Here is a 20,448-nt window from a genome sequence, read left to right on the forward strand (position 1 = left end):
TACATTGTCCAGCCGTTCGACCTGGTCTCTCCCAATTCTAAAAGGTTGTGCTTATTTAAAATGTATATTGAGTCTTACATGATGCTGTTTTTATTCTCTCCACTCTCACCCAATGTGGTAATGGTCTGTATCCTGAAGTTGAGAACTATATTAGTAGATGGTTTGTGAGCCCTTCTTTAAAAACAACAGAATGACCGACGATAATTCTTGTGTAGACCTTCTGTTCAAACATTCCGATGTTTGGCTTATTGTTTCAGCCGGTTATTAACTCTGGTAGATGGCCTTTGACGAACGCTTCAGTTCCTAGCAGCTGGTTAAAATGCATCAACATTTCCTTTAATCTACTTGTTTGCATGGCCACATTAAATTTAACAACATTTGACCATATTTTATGTCCTCACATTTCAAAGTTGGCATTAAAAATTACAAGTAATGAAGCTCAGTTACCGGTTATTGCCTTCTTCACGGAATCGGACAAAGTGATCAGAGGTATTCAGGACTGTTTCATTCAGGTAGGTCCAGACTTGTTCATCTGGTTTTGGGTAGGCCTCATATTCGACTCTTAAGACTAGGTTTTCTCCAGCATGTATTTCCACTGTCGTATTCTCCACTGGAAACAAATTGATGAACCCTAGATCTGATCAGCAGCAACAAGACATACATATGTACATTTTAGTTCCAACAATTATCGAATCCTTCCACAGTGCCACAACATGCAGTAATCGGTAATGTTCCAGAAAAAAGATGCGGATATTCAAAATAGGAATTTGAATACAAATGTGGGCGCCAGATTCTATAAACTAGCATTTAATATGTTTAATCTAACAAAGAACTAAAGACAGCAACAAAATACAATTATAATAAGGCAACTGTAAATGAGCCATCAATTATCATAGGGTTCGTAAAAAGAGAGGTCTCTAATGGCCAACAGCCTACATAAACTATTGCATTTATTCTATGGGTCAGTTTAGATCCAAGTCATGTATGTTAATGCATTTATATTCAGTGCGCATAAGCCTGCATAGGCAGAGTACAACAAATTATCTCCACCCAATTACATGTGTATTGTTTTTGCAACTGAGCAAAAGTGCATTTCTCTTGCATAGGAGGAAAAAGCTATCCAGATTGTGTTGGTATTTATGGATACAATTTCTCTTTTTCTTTCATAGCTAAATTCAAACACTATTAAATAAATCAGTGGGAAGCTTCACCACGATCGGTTTTCCTTAAATTAGCAAACGCCTCTAAAAAGAAAGACACATAGCCGTATCAAACAAGTTTTAGAAATTAAAAAACAAACACTTTTTGATCACAGAATCAGCATTCCATCACCTGCCCTCACGATACAGGTAAACTTTGAAGCACTTATTTCAGATTAGTGAAGACTGAAAATCAAAACAGTGACGCCTACATACAGAGCTTCCAACTTTTTCATGCTTAAATCCACGACTATTAACTATGCCAGAATAACGCTGTGCTTAACAAATATATCCATGTCACTAATGCGTTTAAAATGAAAATTAATACTGACTTCATTAAAAGGGCCAGTTATTCTGAGCTAAACTATTGGAATAGGTTATGTACGGTATACTATGTTATATGAAATATTCTAATCAATAGAGTAAGTAGATAAGTGGCAAACAGCACATTACTCAAAAAATATTCTTAACAACCAATAGAAAAATAATAAAAACCTAAATCTATAAAATGGGGAAAAAAAGTAATTAGAGTTCAAGTAAAATTAAAACGAACAGAAGGGTCAACCAGAGTGTAAAAGTGCATAGTATCCTGGGCATTGCAGATTATGGATACTACGTGGTCCAATCCTCCCTCTACTAATGTGAACACGGCACTTCTTGTTCGACTTTAACCATTCTCATGATTTCTGTTCCATCAATGGAGTGCGGGCATGCGGTAGATGTGGCCTGAATGACCAACACCAGGGAGTAGTTGGATGCAGCAAATTACTTCACCACCTCTTCTTTTTAGTTTCTTCAGTTTCCTTGCCCAGAGCAGTGGGTACTGTTTTGGTTACATTCCTGTTTTTCATTGTCCAGCCGTTCGACCTGGTCTCTCCCAATTCTAAAAGGTTGTGTTTATTTAAAATGTATATTGAGTCTTACATGATGCTGTTTTTATTCTCTCCACTCTCACCCAATGTGGTAATGGTCTGCATCCTGAAGTTTATCCAGCTCCACACCCACACCAACATATGGATCAAATAAGGCTATGTCATTAGTCCAATTTCTGGGGATTAGATTGATCATACCACTTCTTTGCTGATGATTGGCATCACAGACTTTCTGCACCCACCCTATGGTCTAGTCATTCTCAAGTATGGTGTCAATAGTCTGAAAACCCTTATTCCACAAACGGACTCAATTAGAAATCACTCTCAAACAATATTTATGACCCAAGCAAATTATATATGGATCCTTTCTTCAATGCCTACCATGAATGCAAACATCTTATGCACAAAATACAAGTATAGCACTGTCTGGCTTGAAATGTAAAGGGAAATTGTAATGTCAGGAATTTCTATTGGTTGTCTTCGCCACTTCTTACTTTTATGAATGCTTGCCAGAGCTATAAAGTTTCGTAAACAGAAGAATTTACATTTTTTTGGTTCAATAAAGGATTTTTTTAAAGATTTGAACATTTAAAGTTTCGTAAACAGAAGAATTTACATTTTTTTGGTTCAATAAAGGATTTTTTTAAAGATTTGAACATTTAAGCAGTAATGTGCAGTGATCCATGACTGATTGTGAATGGATTAGCAGTTTAAGCCACGTTTTTAATACCAATGCTTCATTTTACATGTACAATGGCCATCTCTGATTACATTATATATATAGGATTCATCACCAAGTCCTTGGGTGTTTGTCAACAGAAGACGTTGGGTGAAGGGTAAGTTGACAATAGAATGCCTGGGTTCTTCCATTTGCCACTCACCTGAGTGAACAGCTTTGGAATCTCTCGTTTTTGGAAGGATAATGAGGTGCTGCATAAAAGGGTTTTGAATTGTGAATATGGTCCTTTTTAACCTGGAGCAAAAGACTCTGGCCCGGATTACAATGTTAGTTGGAGTTGCTTCAGACCGACCTCAGGTCGGCGTTTCCGACACCGCAATTTCGTTTTTCAATGAAACTGCCCGCAGCACAAGATCCCACTGTAAAATGTACGTTTTCAAACATCCCTGCACAGTGTGGCAGGTACCGCATGGGGCCTGCCAAACGGTGCAGGTATATGGAGGAGGGGGCACCACAGGTGCCCCCCCTAGGGTCACTTTTGGAGGGCCAGGGGGAAGGGGCCCTGCTATGGGCCCCCAAAGGCACTTTCCGACAACATTTCCATGTCGGAAGAGCAGTCATAATCCAGACAGCAGAAATGCCATCCTTAAGGAATTATGAAGCCTTTCCGACTGGCAGATGGGCTCCTTGAGCCCGGTGGAACTGAGCCAGGCTGCCAAGCCAGTTTAAACTCCATTTGGGGTCACTGTAATATGGCGGTCGGAGTTTAAACCTACAATGTCAATCGGAAAGTCCCCGGCCAGCGGTTGAAGGCTTTCCGATTTACATTGTAATTAAATCTTGTGTACTTAGTACAGTCTGTAAAATATGCTTGATAATAACAAATACATCCTACAGATGGAAGACATTTACTTCTAGTCAACCATAGGGGGCACAGAATTATAAGTGAAACTTTAGAAAAGTGAAACACAATTGCTACACAACTCAAAAATCCCATTCAGGAATAGTTCCCTGGAAAGCTTAAGATTTAGTAGAGCCCTAACATATAGAACTACAAACAGCAAAGTGAGGCAGAAAAACAACTTATGAACATGTATTTATGCAGGACAATCTAAGTAAGATGATTTGGAATTATGCAAAATGGCAATAAGAGGTAACGCAATACATCATAAAACACTTTCCTCTCCTATGTAGGTTATCCCTGCCGCCAATATCCACACCACCACCTGACAAACTATTGCCCCGCTCCACTTTCTCAGGTTTAATGGGATAGAATGTGTTGGGGTTATTAAACCAGTACTATTTTCTTTGGTTTTTACTGCACAAAATGCTGTGGTTGTAAAAACAATATTTTAAGGGAATAGACATTCCTTCTTATAAATTATTTTCTATATTGCCAGAATTCCCAGGAGTCCAATATACTACAAAGAATGCTGTACATTTCACTATTTCACATGTAGTATGAAAGTGAAGTATGGCAGGTATAGCTATAGTTTTACTAGTTCAATATCCTGATTACAAACACTAACAGATGCTTAATAGAAAACCCCAAGGAAAAAAGGCTCTGGTTTATTTAAAAAAAAATATCACCAACCGCTAATAAAACTACTGGCATTGCATGTGCTTTCTGGAACTGTACACATGGCCTTCCAGGAGATACTGTGACACAGAAAATTTGCCAAATTACAAAATAGCATCCAGGTCCATAAGAGACAGACATCGGCAATAAACTAATAAAATAAATATTTATTTTTTATGAAAACAAAGTGCTTATATTACAGTAAACAGACATACAAAGTAAAGTGGCATTCCAAGTAACCGTTCACAAAACTAAATGAAAAAGAATTTAACAGCAGCTCTATAACAGGACAAGAAAACAAGGAGCAGTCACTTATAGGTAACTGCCCTCTCCAAAACAGTATTCAGTCGCTCCTCCACCCGGCTAATCATGGCTATAATATGGTCCAGGTGGTTCTCCAGCCTCGCTACATTTTCCTCCTGCCTGGCCATATAATTGTCCAGCCTGGCCATCCAAGCACGCAAACGCTTGCGGGACAGATTTCTGGCACGTTTCACTTTTGCAGCAGGGGCAGAATGCTTTGCCATGCTTAGGTGCTGGCTTTTGGCCTGCACCAGTAGTTGATATCCAGTCTTCTGCCTTTGCTTCTTCCTTTGCAGCCCCTCCACCAGTGGTGCTGGTGAAAGGCTTCTCCCTGAAGGACCCCGCTGAGGTTCCTTCTGCTTCCCATCTGAAGAAAGAAAAAAACAGCTTTCGTTGTACCCAACAGTTAGCTCTTGGCCATTGCAACCAACTCTTCTGGTTCTCCTCATTCCAGGCTGACCAATTCCACTACTCTCTACTGATGCTCATTTAGATGCATTCACACCCCCCACTTCTAGCAGGGATCCCGCATGGCTTTACATGTATTCATTTTGCTCTGTATAATCTTTCGCTGCAACATCATGTTCTGCCTCACCATTCAATCATCCATCTCCTCGCTGACAATATTCAAACAGCTTTTCCTCCCTCACAGATTCTCATGGTCCTGTTTGTCTACTTCCCAGCTGGCTAACCAGCCGTACATTTCTACGAACAAACTCTAAATCCGAACTGTTTCAAGTCCTGGAGCCAATTTGGTACAAAGGAAGACCAGCTTTTTCTCTGGGAGCCACTTTCCTACTGAGCTAGAAGCCCACCTCCCACAGCTGATATCGAGCACATTGCGTAACACTACAGCAATATGATTTACCAGTGAACACATATAGAGAATTAGTTCTGTAAGCATACAGATCTATTGTAACCACAGTGTCCAAATTGTCTTTTGGAAAAAAGAAATCCTGAGATGTGACATTAAATGCTCAATTCATTATATTTTCCTAAACCGTGCTTTTTCCACACTCTGCTAGCTTCCTGTGTGGCATTTGCTTAATGTAACTTCCATGAATCATTTGGGATCCAGGAGCTGACCGCTTAAATAAATACAAGCAATACAGACAAAATAACATTTAGCTTCTAAAATGTAGGCAATTTCTCCCTCGTGTCAGCGATGTTTGCAACATGTTTCAAAGAGAAAATCATAGGGATCAGTTATAAAACAAGTTTAATTATTTATAGTGTAGTTAGGTCATAGTTCACATGACATAGCTGAGTACACCTTTTTTGCAATAACACAGTTTCATTGAGCTTTCAAACAGAATAAAACAATGTAAAAGGAAAAATCACGTTATATTAATCAACCAGATGTGATTTTGGAGATCTTGTTTCCCTTCAAGGACCATCTACTCATAAAATATAGTGCTGATTAAAAGCAATTAAGCACTGGACCATGTGACAATAAAACCAACTTTGTATTACCTCCTCCATTACATTTTATAGGAATCCTACACTAAGCATATATTTTGGTACTAGGGCCCCATGGTCTTCATTTTCAGCAGAATCAAACAACATTAATCCACAGAATTTAAGAGGCCAGAACTTTTCCAACCTCGTGTGACTGCCTTGGATGTCATGAGTAATTAGTGTCTACTTCCAGTGTGTGCTAGAGTCTGTATCCAATGCATTTCGGTAGGCACAACCCTTCTTCTTCAGTAATTAGTCAGAATTTTCATGGTGGTGCGATGATGGTGACCCAGGAGGGTTTTGCACCCTTGCCCATTCTCTCCTGCCTCCTTTTCCAAGTTTCAGAATTCTCACTAGGTCTCTAGATACTGTCCCTCCTAGAATGTAGTCGATATACCTAAGAACCTCCCAAAAGTGTATCTACAAGATACAATATGAAGTAAAAGATTTCTCCCAATCCCACCTATTATGGAGGAATAAACCCTTGTCTCTCCTACATCCCCAGCGTAGACGGGCTGTCACTGATTAGATTTACTTAAACCTACACAGTCAGACGCCACTTCAAACGTATTATTCCCAAGGACTTTATGAAGGTTATGCCATTCCACCTTGGAGCTTTAATCATTTCTATTTCACCCATTGGTTCTAGTAGCCCCATCGCTTTAATTTCATGCTATCATGATGAACATTGTATAGTTTTGAAATCAGGCCTCTTGTGGAATCAAATATTTCCAGGAATTTTTCGAAATGGGCTAGCTGTCTGGTAGCTGCTTCTCTGATCTGGGAATGCACAACCCTATGTCTGACTTGAACATCTTGAATTCTGTTCAGCACAATTAGTTTGCTTACATTCTGACAGGGATTTAACTTGTCCCTAAGCAGACATATCGTTGACCATTATGCTTTCACCTTTTCCCCAATTCTCAACTCTGTTCCCCATCATCACTGGAGAAAATTCCATATCATAATGGATAATACTGGATGGGGCTGAAATGTTGAAGAGACCGCTCTACAATCCTATTATATTTTACAGTAGAAGTGGGGTTCTGGTAATTTCCAATATGTACAAATGTCTCTATCTCATCTCTTTCCTAACCCATGGTATAGCCCCAAGGGGGTGGGCTACAAGAGATCTATCCTTCTTTTCTGACCATTCAACAATTCTCCAAATTTGGGTGGCAATATTGTACAAGGTTTAGGCAGGCCAGACTGCCTCTGTTTAATGAGTCAAGAGTGTTTTCTTTTCAGTCTGGCTCAGTCCTCATCTGTAGAAAACATATTACAAGTTTTTGGAAAGTCTCTGTTTCTGATTTAGGGAATCAATGTTGAGAGTACTTGAAATAACAAAAGTAACAGAGGTAAAACATTCATCCTCACGGCATTCATGGAGCCCAACAATTAAATATATTGGTTGCTTGATCCTGCTATGTCCTTTCAAATTAGATTTTTAGGGCTGGTCATCTTTAATCCAGTTCAACACTGATTCAGCAGCTGACACAATAAAACGCGGTGCGGGGGTGGGGCAAGTCGACAGACGGAATAGGTATAATTAAATAATACCTATTCCGTGGTCTGTCGGCTTCGCCCCAACCCCACCCTTTCCCGATCCACCGCGCTTACCTGAGCCGGCCGCCACTGTGATTCAGTAGGATTTAGTCCTAGGTATTTGGTTGAGAGTTTTGGCATGTCCTGGGTTTTAAGTATTGCTAACCCCTCTTTTGGTACAGAGATTTTCAAAATCTCAGATTTATCTCTGTCGATCTTGATACCCAAGACTCTTTCAAAGGTTTCTAGACATTGTATTAGTTCAGATAGGTATGTCTTTGGGTAAGTCAGGTAAAAGAGCAGATTATCCCTAAGTAAACTAATTTTGTGTTCCTCCGCTCGATCTGCACTCGCTTAATCATATTAGCCTTCCTAAGTGTTGTCACTGGTTTGACAGTCAGGGTTAAAAGTATGGCAGTCTGAGGGCAGCCCTGATTTTTCTGTCTTTGAAGCTGGAATATTTCATTGCAAGCCTAATTTACCCTGATCCTCACTTCCGTCCTTTAATATTTAGCAAAGAACCAGTTTTTCTTTACTGGTTCCATTCCTGTTTTATGCTTACTGCCATGAGAAAATCCCAGGTCATCTTGTTAAATGCTTTCTCTGTACCTATGGTGACTGAAATCTAGGATGACTTTTTTTCTTGATTTTCTCTATTAAGTGAGACACTTTTCTAATATTGTCTAACCCCTGTCAATCACTAACAAAGCCACTTGGTTTGGCTCGGTCAGTGCCATTATGACCGTATCTAACTTTCAAGCAGGCCCTTTGGGAAATATGTTAATATCTTCAATAATCAGAGCTATTGGCCTAAATGACCTGCATTCTTCTGCATGGGTTAGAATCACCACGATCTCTGCCGCTCATTGATAGGTTGATAAATGTATCCCCAAAAGAGGAATTGAAAAATATATAATGAACAGGGGGCAAAATTCTTGTAAAAGGCCATTTAGACTCAATGTGGATAAGGGGCTTTAATGGGGTGCATCAACAAATGTACACCTTTTTAAATATTCAAATGCTACTTGTTGCCCCATGTCACTGTATCTTAGTAAGTAACTATTTTCCAGCTTGCAGCCTAAGGCTCTCTAGCACCTGACTAATAACCTCTGTCTCGCGGTAGAACAGGCAGTCCCACTGTAAAACCACTTGAAGCATTTGAGCAAAAAAAAAAATACAGGGTAATTATATACATTCAGCAAAATTATACTATGCAGATTGATTTCATTGCATAATATTTGCAAAACCAATATAGGTACAGTTGAGGTCTCACAAATTGGGATAGCACATGCTTAACTAAGCACAAGCATTTTTTTTAAAATGTACAGATCACTGCATGGCAGATTGTACCAAAATGATATTAGGCAAGAGATGTTGCCCACAAAAATGTATGTGGAAACAATATTATGGCATTACGTGTAATTGAACAAAAGATTGAAACATTTGCAATATTTCGAAATGTGAATTTGGAAACTTCTTAAGAGTCCAAAGGTGGAATACATCAACAAACCCTTATTTTTTTTTCAACTAAGTTCAAATGAATTATTTCATTACGCCATTAATAAGCATTTGCAATACAATAGGTCTCGCATTGACTCCAGTTTGAGCTATTGACATTGAAATGACAATGCCTTTTACTTTTCTTTTAATTTTAAAACATAAATAAATGGCAATGTTATTCATAATGCCAACAACTTAAACTCTCTTAAATACGAGGCATTTCGTATTGCATTTATGATAAAAGGCATTGTCATTTACAATGTCAATAGCATAAACATGCAAAAATGAGAGACGTATTCCATTGCAAATTGGCTTGTCAGAGGCTTTGTATAATAAACTACATCTCCTTTAGTAAGCATAATGAACATGTGAATGGCAGTTTAGTGGGAGAGTGTAGAAAGGAGAGGGATATTAACAGAGAGACAAATGAGCAGAGATAAAGAGTGTGAAGCGAAGAAAAAAATGAATTGTAAGAGAGAGCGAAAGGGGAGGGACAGATGAGAGAGATAAGAGGTAAAGGAAGATTAAGGTGAAGGGATGAGAAAACAGACAGAAAAGAAAAAAGAAAGGCGGAGCAGTACAACGGACAGCTGTGGGAAATGGGTGTGGAGGCAGAGAGGGCAAATATGGGTGTAAGAGCGAGAGAGAAAAATAGACATGACGCTACTCTGCATGCTGGTACATATGCTTTCCTTGCGACACTGTCTGATACGCGGGCAGATTTAGTGCAATACTTTGCGACAGGGATCGTGATCTGAGGATTCCGACAGCGCGTGCACGTCCCACGGGCGCGGTTGCTTGCAGAACAGGCATTCAGGTGCTGCGGCAGGAAGACGTGCACAGCCGCCTGTGCCCTGCAAACAATGCAGCTTTTGTGGGGGACCAAATGTTGCCGCTGTGTTAGATCACCTGCTGTGCTTGATTGAAGGTGTAGGGGTGCGTTTCTATGGGAGCCCTGCCAATCTAAGCTTCGCCTTCAAGGGAAGAAACACCATGAAGTCGTTGGTTGCTTTAGAGCCACAAAAGTTGTTTTTTGTAGATGGTAAAATAAAGTGTCACTACATATATCTTTAAGAGTAACTTGCATTTCCATCATGTTTTGTCCGCACTTGCTCAATTTCTACATGGTAGCTGCACTCATGGCTTCCCGAAGCTACCCTGGCAGAAGTTGTTTTGGGAGCCCCTGCAAACCCTGGAAGGAAGCCTGCAAGGAACATCAGACCTCCATGTATCACCGCGAAATCCGGAAGTCCGGCAGAGTCATGCCTGTTGTGGGGCGGGACTTTTTTTTTCCCTTTCATTTTTTTTATATGACGCGAACTCAACCCGAAGGTATTGGAGCGCTTAACATGAGCACCGTATTTACATTACACATTCAGGCACGGGGAGATTAAGTGATTTGCCCAGAATCACAGGCCCGAGGCTCATGCCCATGGAGTGGCTGGCCGAGAGGAAAGTGGTGACGCGGGCTCCCATGCCTGAGGGAGAGCCCCGCAGAGGTGTCTGAAATAATAAGGACAAGCCCTGGCTCAGAAGTGGCTGCTGAGGCTGTTGATGCAAGTGCGGGTTCCCATGAGTGAGGGAAGCCCCGCGTGTGCCATTTCAATAGAGGTGGAGGAGATGACACCAGGGGAGTCTTGAGACGGAGCCTGTAGCAGCCACAAAAGAGCCCGGTGAGTGGGGCTTGATTGTACCGTGGGGGCTGGTGTACGCGTGCACTGGCTGGTGGCGGCTGGTGCGTGTGTGTGTGTGTGGCTGGGGGCGGCCGGTGCATATGTGCGTGCGTTCAAAAGTGAACTCCCACCTTCAGCCTAATTAACGCGGCGCGGCGCCAAGCACCAGCGTACACATGCACATTTGCAAGCGCATCTTCACAAGCGCATCACAGACCCAAATCGCCAAAAGCCCAGCGCGTGCCCCGGTCTGTACCACTTCGCAGGCAAGTCGCTGACAATAAGTCTCACTGGCGACAGCGCTTCGCGCTGCATCACCAGGCGAGACCAAAAAATGGAGAGAACCATTGTTGTTGCATCAATTATACTTTCCCTTTAATGAAGCACAAAGGAGAGCCATGTTCGCAAAACTACAGCTGGGAACAAGTGGATGAGAGGTGTGATGTCATGTACAGCTTCCTAAGATGCTGCAGCCCATGTGCCAGATGCCAAAGAAATGAGAGCAGCACCCTCAAAAACCTGAAACATATGTCAATCAGTTAGAGCTTTCATTCCCTTTCTTATGCTCCTGGCTCGGCCTCCTTACCCTATTCCTTCCCTCTTCATCCCTGTTCCCCATTAACTAATTTATTATCTAGCAACATCTTAAAAGCTTTAGATTTTTGCCCCAATATTTCCCACTTAACTACAAACTCCTGAGCACCAAAACATCCACACTGAACGCAAAAGCAACAAACTTCTGGGGAACACTGTACATAAGACATCTCAGTAAGGAGGAAAAGTGTAGACTATGGAGGTCAGCCACAACAAATAAAATCACACCACAACTCGCACAGACAAAATACTGGCTCTTACACAGAGCTTTTTGGACTCCTGCCAAACTTGCAAAGGCAGGCATAAGAGACAGTGGCACATGCTGGAACTGCCACAGGGGGACAGGGAACCTACAACACCTAATCTTCGAATGCCCAAAAGTCAAAACGTTTTGGATGAGAGTGAGCAACCACATTAACACTGTCATAGGGAGGAGCATACAGCCAGGCTTCATAGGGCTAGCCACAGCATTCATGGGACCAGACGTAGAAAGCAAGGAAGAGAGAGACCTAGTAGACATCCTACTCACCGCAGCAGTCAAAACGATATTAGCAAATTGGAAAGACACAGCCAAGGCAACATTCAAAAGCTCGATAAACTGGGTCACTTTTCTCAGAGGAGCCGACAACATCACTGGGAAATTCTCCCCAAGCCACAACGCTAAGAATGAAATGCGGGCGGCCCTTGATGCACACCTGGAGTCACACAAACCCCCGTAGACCCGTACACACCACCAGCAAGCAGCCAAGCAAAGAGCTAAGAGGGCGACACTAATGTATCGACGCAACCCCCCTCCCCCCCTCTTCCTTTCTCTCTTTCTTTCACCTCCTCCGGGGGGCTTACAGACCCCACAAACAAACCAGCCTTTACTATGCATGCTCCATGTAACCATGTAACCATAAAAATGCCAAGAACCTCCCAGCTGTAACAACCCCCCCCCCCCCGCATTACTACTGTACTGGAAAATCTTCTAAATAAATTTAAAAAAAAATGTTGAAAAAAAAAAAAAATTCATGCAGTTTCTCATATGTGGTCTCTTCTTTCTATTCACTACTCTATCAATCTTGAAGCCTCTGTGCTTAAATATTTCCTGTACTACTCTTCTCCTCCACCTCTTCTCTGACGATCATTCTTATTCTCCATCCCTTGCTATATTTTAACTTTATTTCCATCAAAACAAATGGCAAGAACTCCTTTTCAGCAAACAATTAACCATCAAAGGGTAAAGAGGGAGGCAAGCGGGGAATTGAAATCTACAATATATCAAATTAAACTGTGATCACATGCAAGTAGGTGCATAGCGTGCATATTTCTGAACACCACTTGTCAGAGGCAAACATTCCTCTGCTTTCCATCCAGTAAATGCAATCTCTTCAGATTGGATAGCTGAGTCAGATATGACACTCTGTCTGCTGGAGCCAACCAAAGTTCTATTTCGCCTTGTCTTTGACAGGTAATGTCATGCTATTTTCAGGACCTTGGTGATAAACCTAGTAATTGTATTCTATATTTAACTTCTGTAAAATAGAATGCCCTTACAAGTTCTCATTAGGAGAACTCCAAAACCCGAGCAATGCAATTCTTCAATTCTCACCAGGTCAGAATGTAGAAAATGTACTACAAACACTGAATGACCACTCTGTGCTTATGCGGGAGCAGGGCTGCTGACTTCTAAACAAAGAGGAAGACCAGCCTTCATATTCATTTTATGCTTTTTAATGTTACAGGCAGGTCCGATTAATGTTGAGAACGCAAATAGCTACTGTTACAGTGTTAATCATGGCCTGTCTCTCAAACCCCAAAGATGAAATATTGCTGAGTCCAGGGCTAAGTCCTATCATACAAGGTGGAACCTATGCGAAAATGTATTTCAATCTGGAGGAAAAAGTATAATGACTCCAAAGAGACACAACATTATGCCATTAAATTTATAAAAACATAAAACTTGGGAAAATAAATAAACGTACATTTAGTCGTATTCTGTTCTCATTCTCACATTTATTGGCCCTGTCAGTCTGTTGGAACAAGACTAATTACCGGCCAAGAAATAAATAAACGTTTATGACAGAAAGCCTACAAGTTACAGACCCAGGTAATGCTAAAGTGCAGAAGGACAGGCCACGATGAAGATTACTTACTTCGACAGAAGCTCAAGAAGGAAAAACCAAAGGCCTCCAACTTAGTGCTCATGGTTTACAGAATCGATGGTCAATTTAATTCAATCCTAATCAGGCACAAGTGGTGGTCCCGCTGAATTTCAACGAAGCCGACACTCTCCCAGAAATAAGGAGTTGGAAGAAGAACCCAGATCAGTCTAAATCTGTAGGCAAGTCAACCCAGTGGGATCATGGCTTAGGTCTGCATGTGCATGTCTTCCTGTCCTTTTTGTTCTACCTATCTGGTACTTTTAGTGTTCGATTAGGTAAAATAAGAAATGCAAAGATAATAACAAAAAGAAAGTAGGAAATACTCAAATCAAAATAGGAAAATTCAAAAAGCAGACGACTAGGAAGGAGTTTGACGGGAGTGTAGGCCAGCATCAATGGGGTTTTTACGCAGTTACACCAAATATCATTACTCCAGGTCAGAGACTGACTCAAGAGAACAAGAACCCCATCTTTTTGCATCATAAAACATGTCTTACCTATTGACGAGAAAAGAAGGTGGACTTACCAATGACATTTAAAATGATCGAGGCATGCGACATTCCAACAGCATTCCGTGCTTGGCAGGTGAAAATGCCAGAGTCATTGACTTCTACAGATGGACGACTCAGGGTTAAATTAAGTTCGTAGGAGGAATCGGCATAATATTTGCTTTTGCTTGTAACTTGCTGTCAACAAAACAAAAAGAAATTTACGTTTTTCCATTAGTGAATGGACAGAGCAACAATATTTCTGAAGCATTGTTGTTACCCAGAGACATTTTCACGCTCAATCTCGAGCCATTATGTAAAGTGATATCACTTATTTTAATCTTTCACTTTAAAATACACAATATTAGCCCATAATTAAATTGTGCGTGTAATTCAGTTGTATTCTATATATACACACACGTAACCATTAGAAACATTTCCAAACATCTCACTCATTTATCTGGTCTTTATGCACCGACTGCTTATAACTATTAGCCAACATTCTTGGTTAAAATGTTTTCCTTTCAAATGCATATGAATATGTTTTTAAAAATATTCAAGCTAAAAAAAAAAATGTTAAACACACACAGGGTTATCTCTCCCATCCCCACCCCTCCTTTGCAGACTTTGCTAAAATGTAGAACACCACTGGGCCCTGCAGCCCTCTAACAATTCGTGTTAATTGGATTCTTTAGGTCTATTTTACACTGCACGACCACCAACCAAATTGGAATTACACCCAAACAAGCTGCATGTGCTTTAGAAGTAATTTAACTGACGGCAGTTAACTCCTAATTATCACACATGCAGCCAGAGCTGGTAATTATAACGTGTATGCTGATGGAAGTCAACCACGAGCGGCGGATGAATAGATGCTCTGTTCAACCCTCTACTCTCAGCTGTGTAGATAAAAGATCCGAAAGCAAAGCCGACCACTCACTTCACAATGTGCCTGGGAGGACCAAGACTGGAGTGCACAACGTGCCTTGCCACTGAATTTATTTTGTGTGGATTAATACAGTGCAGGCAGGAGTAGGGCAGGGTTATATGTGCCAAAGGAAAAATGCACCTTTGCCTGTGGTACAGCCATGGACGTTGAGTAACCAAAATGCTCAGGGTAGCGGAAGTGACATCACACACCCTACATTAATAACTTTACAGAAAGTGACATAATCTTGACCTTTGACTGACCGTATATCATTACAGAAGTGAGGCTACAACCTTTAGGGTACTTATTTGGTCATCCTTGGGAACTTTAATCCTTTCTTTTTTTATTATATAAAATATTATGTGCTTGTCTGAAGAGAATATAGTGCTATAGAAGACTGATAGCATTAGTAGCATAACTTATTCACACCACAAACAGCCATAGCTTAATGGTTTCTCCAGGGTAAAGCACATTGGGATATCTATTAATAGATCGAAGGAAGTATGTAAATGTGCATGTATAAATCGATATACACCTTTTATTGAATATGAATATATTATTATAGATTGCCAATACAATTCGATTGCTAATAATTTCCAAGGCTTTTTCACTTGCGCAAATCACAGAGAGGTTGGGGTTTTTTCACACACACAATTTTTCATGTATTAACAATAATGATTCAAAGTAGTAGCTCATACAAACATGTGTTGGTTTTGTAGTTGTTTACTTTATTTAAAGAATATGCATTGCACTGCTGAAATTATTTATTTTCTAAAACCTCAATGTAAAGCCCTTGTCCCAGTGAGAGAAAGAGGAAGTAAACTGGGCTCATTAAGAAGCCCCTCCCTCTGTATGCCATGGGTGCCCTCTTAAACCACCATACAATACGTGCAAGGGCCAACTGCAGACTTGCACACATTACACCACATGCTCTCTCATAATCACTGACATTAATTCCCTCACTCACTCTCACTCGGACACACTGATAAATGATCCCACACTCACTTGGACTCACCCATTCATTCTCACTCAGAGCTATGTAATTTCACACGGACTCCCTTATGCTCATCTTTTGCACTGATTATCGCTCTCATTTAGTCTTACTCATATTTTATCACTCCCTCAAAGTCACTTGAATGCAGTCTTACCCTCATTCATTTTTTCACACTTATTCCCACTCACTATGAAGCATTAATTCTCACAGTTACGTTCACTCACTAACTCACTCACATATTAATGGCCATTAACACTGCCTCACACTCCAACAGTCTGCATACTCATTCATTCTCACTAACTCACTTCCATCCAGTTCCTCTCTCACTCACTAATACTCACTCCCTAACTCACCTAAAGACTCAGCTCACTCTTTCCATTCACTATCAGTCACTCATTCTCACTTTAACAGACATGCTCACACTTTCTCACACAAACACACTCTCAAACGCACACATGGACACAACATACATTTAAAGGCATTTCGCTTACTTCAGCTATCAGTAAATATCTTGTTCCAGCTCTTTGCACTACATTTTTTATTCCACCAACAAAAAATACTGATTGCACTCTTTTTTTCTTACATGTTTTCTTCTTGCTTCCTCTGTCGCTTTCTGAGTTCTCTCACACCAGTCTCTTTATTGCTTCTATTTCTACTGTCTCCTTACCTGTCACTCTCTTTGAACTTTGTTTCACCTTTCCCTCACCTATTACCCCTTTCTCACAGATGTTTATTTTTCACGTGTCCACCCCCTCTTTCTTTCTAGACCTTCTCTTTGACACACCTCTCTCTTCTTCTAATTATTTCTCTCTTATCATTTTTCCTCTTGCCACATCTCTCACCTGTGTTTTCCTCTCTGCAGTCTCTTTATTGCCTTTTACGGTCATTTCTCACCTGTCTGTGTGGGGTCTCCTCTTTCTCTCTTCTAGTCTCTCTACTGCCCTGGCTTATCTATCAGCTCTTCCTATTACCTCCCTCTCACCTGACAATGAGACCCCTTTCTTGCCGCCCTCTCCACTAGCAACATTAAATCAATTATGTTGCAAAAGTCATTTTCGGTTTGAGAACGCCCTTTCACAACAGGCAAAAAGGGCAGCTCATACAGGGCCCCTAGTTCACGAACGGGGGTAACATTTTGCTTCATTGCAGTGTCAGTTTCATTGATCCCAAGTTTATTCCGGTCTGCATTTGCTGCAGGATATGAACGTTTAAAAGGGGGATTGTTCCTGGCTCTGTTTCAACGACACCTTATGCTAGGGGTTGAACTGCCTTTGCAAGGGGTCGCAAGGGGGAAAAGCAGGGGTCGCAGTTGCTGCCCCTAGTGACCTCTAAACGACGTCCATGGGTGCAGCACTCTTCTCCCCTCCAGGAAAAGGGGTAGGGCTACTGCTTACAAATGCAAGAAGGTTCGTTTTTCTGCCCTCTGTTGGCTATACCCTACGGGGCTTCTTCACTTCTTATATGGGTATGCTGACCAGGGTATAAAGTGTCAACTCCTCTTATGAAATCAGCTGTAGTCAGAAAGAGATCTTTGTATAGCAGTTCTTCAAACACTTTGGTCTGCAACGCTGAACATGATCAGAGCAAGCACCAAATTAATGCACAGCAGCAAGCATGCAATAGGTAGAGAGATATTACAGAAACTGCTGCATTTATATATAAAAAAAAACAGAAGTGCCAGATAAGTGGCAGCAAAGTAATTGACAATCCACGTACGTGACTTGCATATTGTGCATGCATATAATGATGTAGCACACAACTATACTGTGTTGTCACTTTTCACTGAGCGAGTCGCGAGTGCCTGGACATCACAATTAACTTGGCAACGGTTTCCTGCTCTGATAAGCACTCACAATGAGCAAGGTTATTTTGAAAAAGGACTCTGCTAGAGGGAACTGTAGAAAAATAAGAGCGCTAATGATGCCACATATAGGCATGAACGACTACTTGCCCGGTTGGGTTGTTCAGTGGTGGCTCTTCGCATCATGACAGTAGCTGGTGTACGAAAAACCAATAAGAAAGATGTTCACTGGTGTCTTCAAATAAGCAAATACACTAACTGGTACTCTGGGCGCTTGTACGCAGCAGAAACACTAGAGCATCCTGGTAGGCTCAGGTGTTGAAGTAGAGACAACGCATGTCACAACAACAGGACTTGAACACATGCAAGTGTAATGTCTGCATTCCACAACTAAATTGGTATTCTGAGGGATTACTACTATTACCGCCCATCCTCACGCCACATGATTGACAGCATGACAGGACACTCATTGTACATAGATTAACCCCCTCAGTGAATGCAGTCAGCGCATATGCGATTCAGATGGATTTACCTCATAGAATAACAAAAAGCAATCTTACCATGTTGGGATGATTCTTCCAGCTGCCTTCCACGGTGCTAAACACATCCCTTATCGTGCAAATAACTTCAAACTTCTCTCCTTGTTTCAGAAGTTTACTGTTTTTTGACAGAAATATGGTTGGGATGACCTTGTGAACTAGAAAAAGAATTACAACACGGTTCACTACAAACTGAAATATTGAACTCCAAGAAAAACACGTCACCACAAAACCTAAAGCTAATTTTCCCTAATCTTGAACTTTAAGTCTGGCTACAAACAGCTTTAACTGTTTATATGAAGCTAGAACATCAATGTAAAAACAAATACAATAAAGCAAACCAAGAGAGTGGGACTTGGATCAGCCCAGCCACCGGTTTTTTGTGGTTTTGATGGTTAGCTTGGATGTACAGTCCATCAAGACCATTGCATTTCCTAGCTTGCTATATGTTCACACCTGCATCCTCATTGCTGACAACTTAACGTATTTATTCATACGTTTTGTTTATAAGTGCCTGTTATTTGAATGGCTTAGCCTGTAACACAGACAGAGCTGTCCACTAACTGTCCCTGTACATTCAATTGTTTCCTATGTGGTAGGGATACAGGTTGCTGGATTTGCAGCTTTTTGTATTCATAAAGTGAAAATGTGCAAGCATCACTTCATATAAACGGCCTAACTATATGAAGCACAAGTGTTAAAATATAAAGTGTGAGTGCTGCGAGTTATGTCTTTAAAACACCCACTAGTTGTCAAACTGTAGTTGCATTAAAATACCCCCAGTTACTCAAACTGTAAATGCAGGTTTTTGATTAGGTAGCAGCTTGGGCCCGTTGGAAGGCACTACTTAGATCAGCAGCTTACACTCCCAGGTACATCCAGGAACACATTCCTAGGGGTGAGCCACAGTGAAATTGGCATTTCTTTCCTAAAATTCTTATCTGGTCCACGCCATACAAATAAAGAAACCAGTGCATTTAATAGTAACAAGAAACAGCATAACAATAACATTGTAATATGATACATGTCAAGAGGCAAAACATTCCATTCCATATTCAATACAAAATTTCAACGCGCTACACTTTTAACACGGAGCCATCCAATTAAAAAAAGGTTTACGTCTCCTGGAACGATGTTTACCAACTTTTCCTCCCTTACATGGTTTATAAATCCGTAATAGGCTAATAAAGGCTTACATTCACCAGACAATATACTCCGTATTTTAACTGCATTACAGAGACTTGCACATAAAGTTATGGATAACCTAAGAGCTCGACCATTTTTAATGAACTACAGTACAAACAATCTAAATTTACTCTGCAAATCTATACAAGTGCGCTTGTGTTCAATATAACCCTGAATCTTCCAAATACCTACACTTAATCCTGGTAGCAAATATACTATAGATCCTTAGTAGACAGCTTTACAAGCAAGGCAGGCCATGTCAAACTGGAAGCGGGTGGACAGTGACAGCCAGTGCAATCAGTAAAGTATTGGTCTATTGTGCAGAATGTCACACTCCCCGCAGAGGAGTGAGGGAGGGTGGATCTCAGAAAGCTAACCGAGTCTGATTTGTCAGTCACATATGAATAACACTAAGACTAGCAGAAATGGCATACAGATTCAAAGACTATACTGAACAAAAAAAACATTAGATGAAAATGTGTTCCCTACATAACGTTTTCCGTGTGCAAGTTTACTGTAGTATGCGGATCTATCAAAACCAGTAAACATTTAATCAGATTATACTAGAGCGGGAAAACCACCATCGACTGCTACCTCTGAAGCCAACAGTTTACAATTCCTTTTTTGCCAAGATCAAACAACACAATCTTGGCTTTATACAGTTAGCAAAATGTCCAACTATCCATGAGTCTACGGCCTGAAGGTAGTACCTAAAATGTTTTATCACTCTGAATGACAACACCTGCTCCTATAGTGGAATATCATGAACATATTGAGAAATGGATGCCTGGACGTACACTGGCATAGTACAGCACTTTAACATGTAAACTCAAACCAGGATCAACAGAACTGATTCACAAAGAACACCAAAAGGCCATCCTGAACTTCTGAGACTCATAGTCCTGAAGGAAGCCAAACAGTTGTGTAAATGAATCCGAAACTGACACTTATGCAAGACGTGCCA

The 20,448-nt window shown here is 40.8% G+C and overlaps 1 protein-coding gene across 1 annotated transcript in view; it reads right to left on the reverse strand.

Annotated features, from left to right (window-relative positions):
• KIT (KIT proto-oncogene, receptor tyrosine kinase) overlaps positions 1 to 20,448 on the reverse strand; it is a 121,871-nt gene that overhangs the window by 34,833 nt on the left and 66,590 nt on the right. Inside the window, exons 4-6 of the mRNA XM_086962639.1 lie at positions 18,321 to 18,457; positions 14,076 to 14,235; positions 448 to 637 (exon numbers count right to left, since the gene is read on the reverse strand). Coding sequence (XP_086818765.1) covers positions 448 to 637; positions 14,076 to 14,235; positions 18,321 to 18,457 — 487 coding nt within the window. The remainder of the gene's footprint in view (positions 1 to 447; positions 638 to 14,075; positions 14,236 to 18,320; positions 18,458 to 20,448) is intronic.

The sequence above is a fragment of the Lissotriton vulgaris genome, chromosome 3_1, assembly GCF_964263255.1.
Source record: "Lissotriton vulgaris chromosome 3_1, aLisVul1.2, whole genome shotgun sequence".
Lineage (NCBI taxonomy): Eukaryota > Metazoa > Chordata > Amphibia > Caudata > Salamandridae > Lissotriton > Lissotriton vulgaris.